Source organism: Astyanax mexicanus, chromosome 6 (assembly GCF_023375975.1).
Source record: "Astyanax mexicanus isolate ESR-SI-001 chromosome 6, AstMex3_surface, whole genome shotgun sequence".
In the NCBI taxonomy this organism is placed as follows: Eukaryota; Metazoa; Chordata; class Actinopteri; order Characiformes; family Acestrorhamphidae; genus Astyanax; species Astyanax mexicanus.
This window is the reverse complement of record NC_064413.1, coordinates 35492790-35505490: the sequence shown is the minus strand read 5'-3', so window position 1 is coordinate 35505490 and position 12701 is coordinate 35492790. Positions and strand designations below refer to the sequence as shown.

Sequence of the window (12701 nt, the reverse complement as noted above, 5' to 3'; positions counted from 1 at the left end):
CTGAATGTTTTAACAGCTAAACAGATTCATAAACATAAAAGCAGAAAGGCTCAATTAAATCACAGCTTTTTTCCCCAGACTTACACCCATTTGGGGCCAAAAAAAAAGATCTGTCTAAAGCAAGTCAGCTCAATATAAAGCAAAGATCAAAACCAGAAGAGATACCACTGTGTATTCATTATGTATTCTCTTCAAGGCTGCATCTAATTGGGTGGTATAAGGCCAATTCCTCTTATTGCTCCACAGGGCTCAAACACACAAGCCTCAAGTCGCTATTCAGTAAGAGCATTAGCGGGCTCCATATGTCTGATCCCAGATCATTTTGACTATGATTCTTCTCACGCTGTCATATACTCACACTCAATTGCAAGCCATTCTGCCTCCAATTTTCCTATTTTCTCATTTAATCCTTGTTTTCAGATCTAAACGCTAGCACCACCCCCTGGCAGCACAAACGCAGACGTCAAGATATTTGTACAGCCGTGTGTACAACGAGCACACTGTATCAGGCATTTTACAGTACAGCAGTTTCCATGGCAACAACTAAATGAGAGAAAAGACGATGTGCTGAGAGATCCAAGCGCTGGAGACTGACAAGCTCTCAGAGTGAGAGGACGAGAGAGAGAGAGAGAGAGAGAGAGAGAGAGGAGAGAGAAAGAGAAGGGAAGGACACCGTAGATGAAAGAGCCGTTAGGCTGTAACCTGCTGCTCATCCTCAGTGAAGCTGGAAACAGTGCACTGATGATCCCTGCTGATCAATACCTAATGACCACCTTCTAGAGCTCAATAAAGCACGACTCGTGTCTGATGCTTTCAGTGCCCTTCTGTGTAATTAACTAAAGCTACACAAAACACCGTTTGGCAAAAGGGCAAACACACAGTTTAAACTAGTCCTGAACTTCGGCCTCAGCTCTCCCCTAATGGACCAATGGAGTTAACAGTAAAAGCTGGAAATCACAAACACACACACCCACAAGCAGAGGAGTACTATTACAGCAAACACATGCAATGACGGCCAGCTTCTATACATGGCTTTTTCAAATTTTGCTAATTTGCATTACTGTTTGGTCATGTTACGCTTTAAAAAGCGATGGGGAAAAAAATTTATAAAACTCAAAACCAGCGTTGGTGAGAACTTAGACATTAGAAATGTGCTGAGCTCAAATTAAATAGAAAGCAGACAAAAATCTGGATAAACCAGTCAGAACTTATATAACACTACTTAAACCATTCACTCAACTTTGTGCTTCATCAGCAGAGACCTTAACAGCAGAAAATTTATCTGAATCATTCTGGTCTAAATGTTTATAAGTACGATTTCAGGAAAGACCTGACCATGTTATCCTGTTTTCATGGTAAGCTAATGCTAAACATTTTCGTTCACTTGGTCTGAATTTGATCATTTTTCAGTTTTAAGATCTAGAACAGGATTGTATGCTGGAAAGACAGGCAAACCTACACTTCAATATGACACGCTAAGAACTTATGCTGATGCTGTGTTTCCGGAAACGTTTCAAACTAATATCACCTAGACAGCCAATCTAGCCAGATGAACTTTAGCAGAGAGAAAGCAAGCTAGCTAAACCCGGTTCTACGGCTATGAACTTGTTATTTTCTGCATAGACAGATAGTTTAGTTAAGGCTATATGGAGGACAGCAGTTAGACAAACTACAATGTTTTTTTCTACAGTCACCAGGTAAGTTGTTAACTAACTAGCTAGCAATCTTGCTAACAGACAAGTTTTCAATATAGCAAACAAAGGCAATTACCTAGCTACCTTTCACATTCTGCACATAACCCTCAATCAAGTTGCTGTAGCCTTTTAGTGAAACAGCCTGTGGAATTTTGCACTTATTTTCTGTCCATTTTAGACTGCTTTCACTGTTAATTCAGGGAGGTGTGCAAGGTTAGTTGTCCACACAGGTGCTGCAATTTAAACTGGCCTCACTTTCATTTCAACATGGGTGCCAAATGATTAAGGTGCATTAAAGTAGTAAAACAAACCTCATTTTCAAGATGTTTAGATAAATAAAATACTGCTTAAAGTGTTGTTATTAACTGATATCACTAGCAATGCTAACAACAATAGCTGATAACTGATTGTTTAACTGTTATGCAGTAAATGTGGGTTCAATGTCATCCCCAGCTCTGACATCCAAGTTAAATAAAATGCAGCATGAGTGTAGGGGGGGTGGCCCACAGCACAGCAATGCTCAAACATACAAACTCTTACCTGAAGAATAATAAGAAAGAAACCCAACCCATAATCTTGCAACAAAACTTCCAGTGTCTGAAGTATACTAGAGAACAAGTTCTATAGACCCATTCATTCACAATGAGTGCATTGCAAGTTATTAAGCATGGAGGGGGCTATATTATGCTTTGGGGTTGTGTTGCTTGTGTTAAAAAGCTCAAGCTGAAAATGAGAACAGTTTCTATAACAGAAAAAAATGATGCAACACATATGTCAAAAGCTAAAATGTATAAGCTAAAGAGACAAACACTGATCTAAACACTGTAGAACATCTTACACCCTTACACATGCTAGATATTTGGACAAGTGCATTTAGACTGTAGACTAGTGCATAGACAACATACCTTTAGCACTGCAGCACTATATGCATTATATGCATATTTAAGTCATTAAAAGAAGCCCAAACAATAAAATAACAACAATAACTGTTGGGTACACCTTTCCTTATGACAAAAAAATAAACCAAAAAAGGAAAAAATTAATAAACAAATAATGTCTGCAAAATCTGTGATTGCCCAATGAGAGCTTCATTAGTTTATGGGCTACACACTTTGTTTGGAGAGAAAAAAAATGAGTGCCTGAAAATAATGTTTTAAATTAACATATATAAATGTTTCCATATTTAAATAGTATGACTATTCAACACTCTAAAAATACACAATATATTATAACGGAGTAGCTATGCAGTAGAGATAATATATAGCCCCAAGAAAATATACTCCTAAGAGGAGTGCCTTTTTTTTTTTTTTCATGTGTTCTGGTATTCTATATCCATATTTTACAATCAGAACACACACACACACTCTCACACAGTGCTTCCACATGTGATGATGGACAAATGCCATTTCTGAGTGCATCTACACTAGAACATCATCAACAGATCCAAAAGCCCTTCCTCTCTCTGCCAGCGGCAGTTTGTTCAGCATTTCTCGAGCTCTCCGGGGCCCAGTGGCCCTACTGGTTTTTGGAAATGCTGGTTTAAATAATGACACACTGTGTCTGGGCCTTACAAGAACCAACACAGAGCAGTGTGTCTGCAAGTAACGACCCCCTGTCCACAGAGCTGTGCCGAGCGGTCTCCAGCGCAGTGAGCACACAGCTACAAATTGCTCTGTATTCTCCCTGCTGCTCACTGCAGAGGCGTCAGCCTCATTCTTTTGAGGGAGAGTGTAAGCAAAGAGAGAGAGAGAGAGAGAGAGAGAGAGAGAGAGAGAGAGAGAGAGAGAGAGAAAGAGAGAGAGAAAGAGATTTACTTTTGTTTGTCAAGTCCATTTCCTACAGCTGTGTCGTTTGTTTCAGAAAGATGCCGATGTGTCACTTAGAAACCACAAATACACTGTTTGATCCACTGCAGGCAGCAGCATTACAGGTATTAGTTCCAGCTGGGCACTGCAAGCCTGGTTTCTTTAATTAGGACTCAGTTTTCGCAAAGAAGATAAACTCATTAGTGAAATCAGATGGTGGTGTATTTGAGTTTGTAACTGCTTTCATTAAGTGGCCCACAAAATAAACAAAATCCAGAAATCCAGTAGTGTCTTCTTTGTCTTCTAAAGCAGGAAAAACTATTTAGAAAATAAAGAAAATAAACCAATCTTTAAATGTTATTCGGTTTCATTTCAATCTCATTTAGAGATTATTTCAAGTGTTATCCACAGTGTTATGCAAATGTTCTAGTACACCTAATCAAAATTTGTTAGAGTGAAAAGCTAATCGCACTTCTTTCATTACTTTTTCCATCTGTTTTCATTTTATACTAACAAAAAACCGAAAGTAAAAAAAAAAGTTTGGCCAATGCTACACTCCAATGTTGAAATGACGTAAAATAACATCCCATCACACTACAGTTGTTGATAATTAACCAATCTATGGTGAGCAAACCTTACTAAAGCTTAGGGATGACCTGTTTAGGAGAGAAATAGTCAGCTTGCACATTTCCACAGTATCTGTGTGCTGTTGTGTTCTATAGTTGGCAACCCAGGGTGTGGAAATGGCTGAAGCTCTGCTAACAAGAGATGACTTAAATTGATGTGCTTAAATTGAGTATGTTTCCTTAATATATGATGATGTAGATTGATCATTTTACTACATGAAATGAGTTACTACAGAAAATACAATTCTTAATGGTCCTTTAAAACACCGAAGCTAAAAGAGTTCTTGTTTGTGGATTTTTGCCCATTTTTACTGTATGTGAACAGGCATACAGTTATGTGTTATGTGATCCATTGGCCATTTTGTCTTCACTGCCCTTTTAAATATGTCCAAAAATTCTGAGGTGTGTCACTGCCCTGCTGTAGAAGCCAACTTCTTTTATTTCTCCAGCTTTTTTTTTTTAGGGTTCCTACACTTTTTAACCAATACATTTTCATGACTTTTTCATGCCTTTGCTGCAAATTTTAATGACCATACGATCTTTGAAACATCAGTACAGACATGGCAAAAAAACATAAAACTAAAAATCCTTTTAAAAACTGGTTACAGTAGACCTATGTCTCACCTAAAATTAATTTTAAACACTTTGAACATGTTTTACTAGCTGAAAAACATTTCTGTATATTTTACATGTCTCTACCTTAAATGTGTCTGAATGACGCCAGACAGCATTAAATCAGCATTTTCCTCTTATTTGGTAAATTTACAGTTAAAGTTGAAGCTGAAACTCCAGTCTGAATAGGACCCACATAGACAGCTAGTTAATGCGAGGAGATGCAACCCAAGTTATCCAATCATTAAATTATTTTAAATCCAAAACAGTGAATAAAGGGAAACAATTTTTTTAAATTTCCATGACTTTTCCAAAACTTTTTTTTTTTTTTTTTTTTTATCCAAAATGTATCCAGGCCTGGAAATTGCTTTTTATAAACTTTATGACTTTTCCAGGTTTTTCATGAATGCACAAACACTGCTTTTACAGTTTTATAGTCTGCTCTTTCCTTTACCAGTTTCTAATACCGCTGGTTTAAACACAAACCAAAAACATGATCAACCCAGTCTGTGCCGAAGAATTTGTGTGGTGTCCTTTCCTAAAAAAAAAAAAAAAAAAAAAAAATGCACCACACGATTTTTTATTCCAAGCATAATATATCTTTACCCACTGTGACCAAAACAAATCTGAATAGCATGTTCCTGTGCATGTACACGTTTACTAGGGGTGTCACGTTTTCGATATTTAAGTCTTATTTTTCATGTTTAACTGTTATAGTAGGATAGAGTTCAGTTTGTTAAGGCTCTAATTGTTCTATTATTTTGTGCATGACTGTTCCTTTATTTTTTTATTATTTATTTTGTTATGTTGCTGTTTTAATAGTGCACACTGCTGCTACCAAAAAAAGCCACTAGATGGCATTACATATATATCTTAATTAAATTATTTAAATTTGACCATTAGTGCCTAATGCGGTGTATTACAGATCACTTGTATCACTTCGCATCACTTATATCAAGCCCACCTTTTGAAATAAGATATTGTAAATTTGATGAATTAAACCAATGACTGACTAATCTTAAACTGGCATAGGCCTCTGTGCTGTGAAAAAAAGAAAATCGAAAATCGAATTGAATCATGACCCTAAAATCGGAAATAAAATAGAATCGAGGATTTAGAGAATTGTGACACCCCTAACGTTTACATATAGTCTGTTATACACAATACCGTTATAATACCTATGATAAATCTTTAGCAGCTTTTGAATTCCATGTGTGACTCCCAGGCACAGTCTGTCACCACTTAATACCGGTACATTTGTTGGTACTTTTTGCTACACTTCAAAAGAACAGAACAGCCATAAAAGAGTAATCATTCAGGGCTGCACATATTTGCTCACAAGATGAAATGCAATAAAAGGAAAAAAAAAGAGTAGAAGAGAACATTTTTAAGTCTAAGTTTAAAAGGGTGTGACCCACACAGCATTAGAAATTCATTGCCAAGTCCACCTAAAGTTTCGAAAGCAGCAGGTAGTTGGATTCCTGTCAGGATTAAAGATGAACAGCAAGAAGCAAACACCAGGCAGGTACAGCAGGGAACGTGCTTCAGTTAGACAGGGCCATTTCAGAGAGAAATCTTTCACAAAAGCTGCCGCCCACAAGCAAAGGGCAGGCAAACTGAGAGAGATGGAGCAAATCTGCCATGAAGAAAAGAGAAGCATCCACCCAGGCTTTCACTCAGCGTGCAGAAAGTTGGTAGGCACTTATCCAACAAAAACATATCAGAGGTGTTGCTGTGGCAAAAATGCAAGAGCTCTCACACTGCTGGCTTTTTGAAGTCGATGCAGTCTGATTACAATTACATACGCTGAAAACATTTTGAGTTTGACATTAAAAGAGGAATATGAGACAACAGATGATATTCGTTACAGGTATTTACCTCTAGATCTAGATACACAGTTTAGAAGAGTTTAGAAGCACCTTTTGTCTGAACACATGCATTTTCCTTGTGAGCTAACGTATTGGAACATGGGAATGGGAAAGCCAAAAGTACAGAGACTAGCCTATTGACTAAACATAGACTAATGAGACAAAGATTAAGCTTTACCATTGTGATGGAAAACAATGATCTGCTCATAATCTCAAGCATACAAGCTCAAAGCAATTAAAGATAAAATGATAAAACTCATCATGATACAATAAAATAAAACTTTTTTATATATTTTAGATTCTTCAAAGTAGGAAACGCTTGCTTAGATGAAAGCTATGCACATCTTCACTGGATTTTGTCAGTCAGCTTTGTAAAGTAGAGTCACCTGGAATTCATGCTTTCAGTTAACAGCTGTGTTGAACTTGTCAAGAGTTAATTACTTGAATTTCTAGCCTCTTAATGTGTTTGAGAGCATCAGTTATAAAGTTGTGAAGAGGTAGAGTTGGTATACAGTGTATAGTCCATATCATGGCAAGAACTACTCAACTAAATAAAGACAAATGACTTTAAGAAATGAATGTCAATCAATCTGATCTTTGAAGATCTTTGAAAGTATCCTCAAATGCAGTCGCCAAGACAATCAAAAGCATTATGATGAAACTGGCTCTCATCAGGATTGCCCCAGGAAAGGACCTCTGTTGCATAGGAGAAGTTCTTTAGAGTTACCAGCCTCAGAAACCACAAGTTAACAGCATTTCAGATATGAGTCACCTAAATGCTTCTAATTGTTTCAGTGTTATCTCTCCGGAGTTGAAAAATGTGCTGTTGTATCAAATACAGTTTTTCTCATAGTTAATATCTAAATCAGTGAGGACTTACTGAACTTGAAAGCAGCATTTAAACTCATTTTTACAATATTTTTACAATGTTTAACAATAAATGAATAAATTCTTTGGTATTTCTTCAGTATGTGCATACATCCTCCAATTACAGATGAGAGGCAGATGCAGACACACAAATCATCCAATTAGACACAGTTTTTTTAATGCCGTGTTAATAAAGATTTATTCAAGAAATGCTGAATTTGACACACGCTGGGCTTTTAACAACCCCAGAGAGTTCAGCACAGGTGAATTCCACAAATAATATTATGCACAATTATTTAAAAATAAAAATACTACAAAACTGTAGTTTTTTTTGTCAGCTACACAAACAGAAGATCTGTGCCGCTTGCACCTCCTTTCAGACCTGCGGGTCAATCCAAATGCAAAGCGCACTGCGCAATTCAATTTCACCAGCAATCCACACAACAATTTGCAGCTGCTCAGTTTCTCTCACTTGCAGCAAAACAGAAAGAAAGTGAAAAAAAAAAAAAAAAAAAAAAAACATCTTTAAGAGAGGATGAAGAGCAGAGCTAATATTTGGCTGAGGCTCATGGGCAGCGTGTTTGCAGAAAGAGTGATTTTCTGGCTCTGTGTTTAAGAGGCCTGGTTATCAGGCCCTTGATCATGAGTGTGTCTGAACCCAAACTGATCTCTTTACCAGCCTGACGCTTCTGTCTTCTCTTATCTGCGGAGCTGCGCTCTGATGAAAGCGACCATACCCTCATCTCATTACCACCCAAACGCAGTCTGACAGCACGCGTCTGTGAGCACATACACACACTGATTCCCCCTCTCTCTCTCACACACACACACACCTACACCCCAGCAAACCCCCAACTCTTATTGTCTCCCCCATTCATTCACCCCAAACATAGGGTTTATTTGTTTGTTCTGAGGCCGATAATAATAACCTAAAATTATTACATCTCCTGCATAATATGCAGCTCTGAAAAAAAATCAGTTTCTCTGATTTTGCTGTTTATAGGTATATGTTTGAGTAAAATAAACATTGCTCTTTTATTCTAAAAACTACAGACAACATTTCTCCTAAATTTCAAATAAAAATATTGTCATTTAGAGCATTCATTTGCAGAAAATGAGAAATGGCTGAAATAACAAAAAAAGCTTTCAGAACTCAAATAACGCAAAGAAAACAAGTTCTTATTTATAAAGTTTTAAGAGTTCATGAATCAATATTTGGTGGAATAACCCTGGATTTTAATCCACCAGTTCTACACGCTGCTTTTGGATAACTTTGTCACTCCTGGTGCAAAAATTCAAGCAGTTCAGCTTGGTTTAATGGCCATCTTCCTCTTGATTATATTCCGAAGGCCAAGAAACAGAAAAAAAGAAAACTTAAGCTTAAGTCATCCATCCAATGACCAATCACTACATGATCTTAATGACAAAATGCGTAAAATACCTATTTCAAACAGGCAAGTACAAACATAGCAGTACTGATGGCCTAATAGTGCTGTTTCATGTGTGGCAGTAAGCAGAACTACCTATTTTATATCTGTTTAATATAAAAACACACCACCATATACGTGAAGAATGAGTAAAAAAAAATCTTATGTGTTTAGACCTGTGGGAAATGAAGACTAGGGGTGTGTCATCGTATTTTATTCAATAGAACCTCTAAAATCTTTGATGTGATAAAAGAAACCTATATTATGTATTCTTTATTTAGTTACTTTTGTTTGTCTGCAGTTTATATGCATGTAATTAATATGCTGGTACATTTTTGCTGTTACAAGAGTTATTTTTTATTTTGTCACAGTAAAACTATTTTCTACAGTGTCAAAGTCAGAATCAAGTTACTTTTTTACGAAATAGAGGTTTATAGAATTTTTGTTTCTACTGAATTTATTCACACTCTGTTATTAAAATTATCACAAAAACATCCTGAAATATCTTAATACTATTTTAGGGTCATATCACCCATCCCTACTGAAAACACAACACAAAATGGACTTTCTGCCACCACACTTTAAATGTAAACTAATTATTAAAATGTACATTTGGCAGGTTGCCATATTATACAGCATGCATTGCCCCTCAAAATATACACTGCTGATAATGATGATGTAACATGCTGATGAACTCCAGCTGCATAAGCCCATAAATTCCTGTTCAGAATTGCATTGTGGAGCTCAGTGTGCTGTATCTTGTTTTTGCTAGCTCTGCTGTATTCCAACATTCGCTGCATGGTATAGTAATGTACTCCTGAGAGGGTTATCTGGTTAGTGGCGTTTAAAGTCTTAAGTCTGGTTAAGCAGTGAGGCATATTAATTATATTCATTTTACAAATATTTTAGTATTTAAGGCAAATTTTAAAAAGCAAAAAAAAAAAAGGTCTAAAAATATCAGCTGATCGATCGCTTATCGCTTATTTGCGCTTATTATTATTTGGGCCAATACCGACACATAGGTGAACCTACTTGGGCATATTGATAATGTAACAGAGAAGAAATGCAGCAGTACAAGAAACTACAAATGGTGTTAAAATAATTTAAAAACATATATGTGAAAGTCACAAAAGTAAAAACCTATATTTGTTACTTATTAGTAATCTTTAAGTTGAAAAAAATATATAATCTTACATCAATTATATTAAATAAATATTATATCTTGATATTTTAAGACATTATCATGATGTGCTATATATTCAAATTTCAGTATCACTTTACAAAAGGGGTCACAAATAACAGTACTTACACCAGTAATAAACATTATTAAATGGTTACGTAATGTCTCAAATAATTATTAGTTGACACTAGTTTACAAAATTGTATTGCTTAAGAATGTTGTTAATAATGAAGAATTGAGACATTAGTTTGTAATTATTAAAACATTTGTAATTATTAATAATGTCTTAACTAGTTGAAATTAATAATTAGTTGGGACATTCTGTCTCAACTGTTACTTAACTTACCCGTATTGTGAGTGCAAATTTCCTGCACCGATCAAACAGAACTAACACTATATTCACAATATTTTTAGAATAGTATACTGTGTATCATGATTTTTTTTTCTTTATGAACATTTTCAAACATAGTAGTAAGCAGGAAATGATGGCTTATATAAAATGTATACTATAAACATTTTTAAAAGATAAAACAGTGAAAAACATCTGAACATTGCTACTGTTGGTAATGTGGGTGTTCTACAAACAAGATAATTGAACAGCTGCACTGTGGACCAATTCAAGATGGAGACTGTGCCAACATTTAAGCACTGCCAATCTAGAGGAACTGGATAATTTGGCGCTCAATCTAATGAGAAACAGGCTGTGAATTCAATATATAAAATCCCCTGTTAGAGCCAAAGGCACCGTGTGTATTGTACCTGAGTGCGGAGGATCTCCCCTTTGGTCAACTGCATGTCTCCAGTCAGCTCTTTGACAGAGATGCCCAGCGGCTCCAAGCGCTTACTGAAGTAATTAGTCATCTCGGCAGCCAAGGCCTTCATCGGAGCTACATATACTATCTATAGATACGAGCATGTGAGAGAGAGAGAGAGAATGATAAATGAGTGAACATCACAGTAAGGTTGGTTGCGTGGCACCCAGCACAATACAATATGTAGTGAAATATGAAGTAGACAACTAAGATTGAGAAATTTAATGGTGATGTATGAAGACTGTCTATTATCATCACACTTTCCATTGTTTGTGCATGTGCTGTTCACACTCAGTCACTTTCTCACACCTAACTGTGAAAAAAGCATTATGCCTGGATCAAGGTCTTGAGTTTTCCGAGAACAGCCTGCGTTCTCTGAGACGGTGGCGTACCTTGAATTGGTCCTTGCGGATGACCCCGCCGGGCTGCAGGTGTTGACGGATCTCGTGCAGAACCGTGAGCATGGCGATGTTGGTCTTTCCTGCACCCGTGGGGGCACAAATCAGCAGGTTCTCATTAGTGTTGTACGCCGTCTCAAACACAATGGACTGGATCCTGTTCAGACGCTTCATACCTTTAAACACCAGCTGTCCAATCTACAGAGAGAGAGAGAGAGAGAGAGAGAGAGGAAGGAAGAAAAAAGAGAGAGAATGAAGCTTGCTCACCTGGAATAACATCAAGGGTTTTATTAGTTTGCATTACTAAACTTTTATGCTGTAATATTGTATGTTGTAACATTGCAAGTTTCCCCATTGTGGCATTAATAAAGGATTATACAACAGTTAGTTCTGACCTCACTATCTGATTGGTTGAGAAGTGTTCTAGCCGTGATGATATTTGTGATAACATCCCAGCCTTCTCACTTTAAACCTGTATCACTCCGCCAACGCGTTGCCGAGTAACGGCGTATATACACAGGTATATACACAGGACAGTTTTGAATCATCACCTCCAGCTGCACCAGCAGCAACATTAGCTTAGCACAGGCTAGCGCTCAGCGCTGGCTCGTCTTTTGTGAAAAAAAGGGAAAGAAAATGATCTTGGCTAATTCCGTCTGACAGCCAGAATGCTAACTAAACCAGCCAGGCAAGGCTAAGCTAAGTTAATGCTATGCCAACCTAACCCCAGTCCAGTCGGCTAGCTAACCAACAACACCCAGCAAAACAAGCAGAAATGCTCAAAAAACGCACAGCTTTCACCTGAAGACGACTCCACGGAGCAGGAGAGGAAAATTTCAGCGTTATTTCACAGTCCTAACGTTTACAATCTTCGCTTATTCCCAATTTTGATTTTAAGCTAACATTCGTGGTGTTAGTCTGTATCAACCATACACCGTTTTGAAGTTACAGTTCTGTTACAGTTTTTGTGGAACTACTTTTTAGCGGAAGGCACAGTCCATATTAAAGCATATTGATTAAATTTTTTGAGTTTATTTAATTTATTTTCTTTATTCATTTTGTAAAAAAAAAAAAAAACTGTTGTATAAAAGCGGCCCTATGACCAAATCACAGCCGTGATGTTATTTGCGATAACATCCTAAAAATACAAATACATATAGAAATGTGCATTTTCTAAAACAAAAAAATTGTTTTGCAGCAAAGGCTTTCATAGAGCTGTTATCTGGTTGCTATGGTGTTTCTAAGCGGTTGCTGATGTTTTTTTGCTACGTTATTGCTATGGTATAAAGTGGTGTTAAGGTGGTTGCAATGAAATACCAGGTGGTTGCTAGGTGGCTGACAAGTGGATTCTTTGGTGTTGCTAAGTGGTTGTTGATATTTTGTTGCTAGATGACTGATAATGGATCCAAAGT

The 12701-nt window shown here is 36.8% G+C and overlaps 1 protein-coding gene across 2 annotated transcripts in view; it reads right to left on the bottom strand.

Annotated features, from left to right (window-relative positions):
* ascc3 (activating signal cointegrator 1 complex subunit 3) overlaps positions 1-12701 on the bottom strand; it is a 202395-nt gene that overhangs the window by 120296 nt on the left and 69398 nt on the right. For both annotated transcript variants that reach the window (XM_049480038.1, XM_049480037.1), the window contains exons 9-10: positions 11284-11487; positions 10839-10979 (exon numbers count right to left, since the gene is read on the bottom strand). In XM_049480038.1, coding sequence (XP_049335995.1) covers positions 10839-10979; positions 11284-11487 — 345 coding nt within the window. The remainder of the gene's footprint in view (positions 1-10838; positions 10980-11283; positions 11488-12701) is intronic.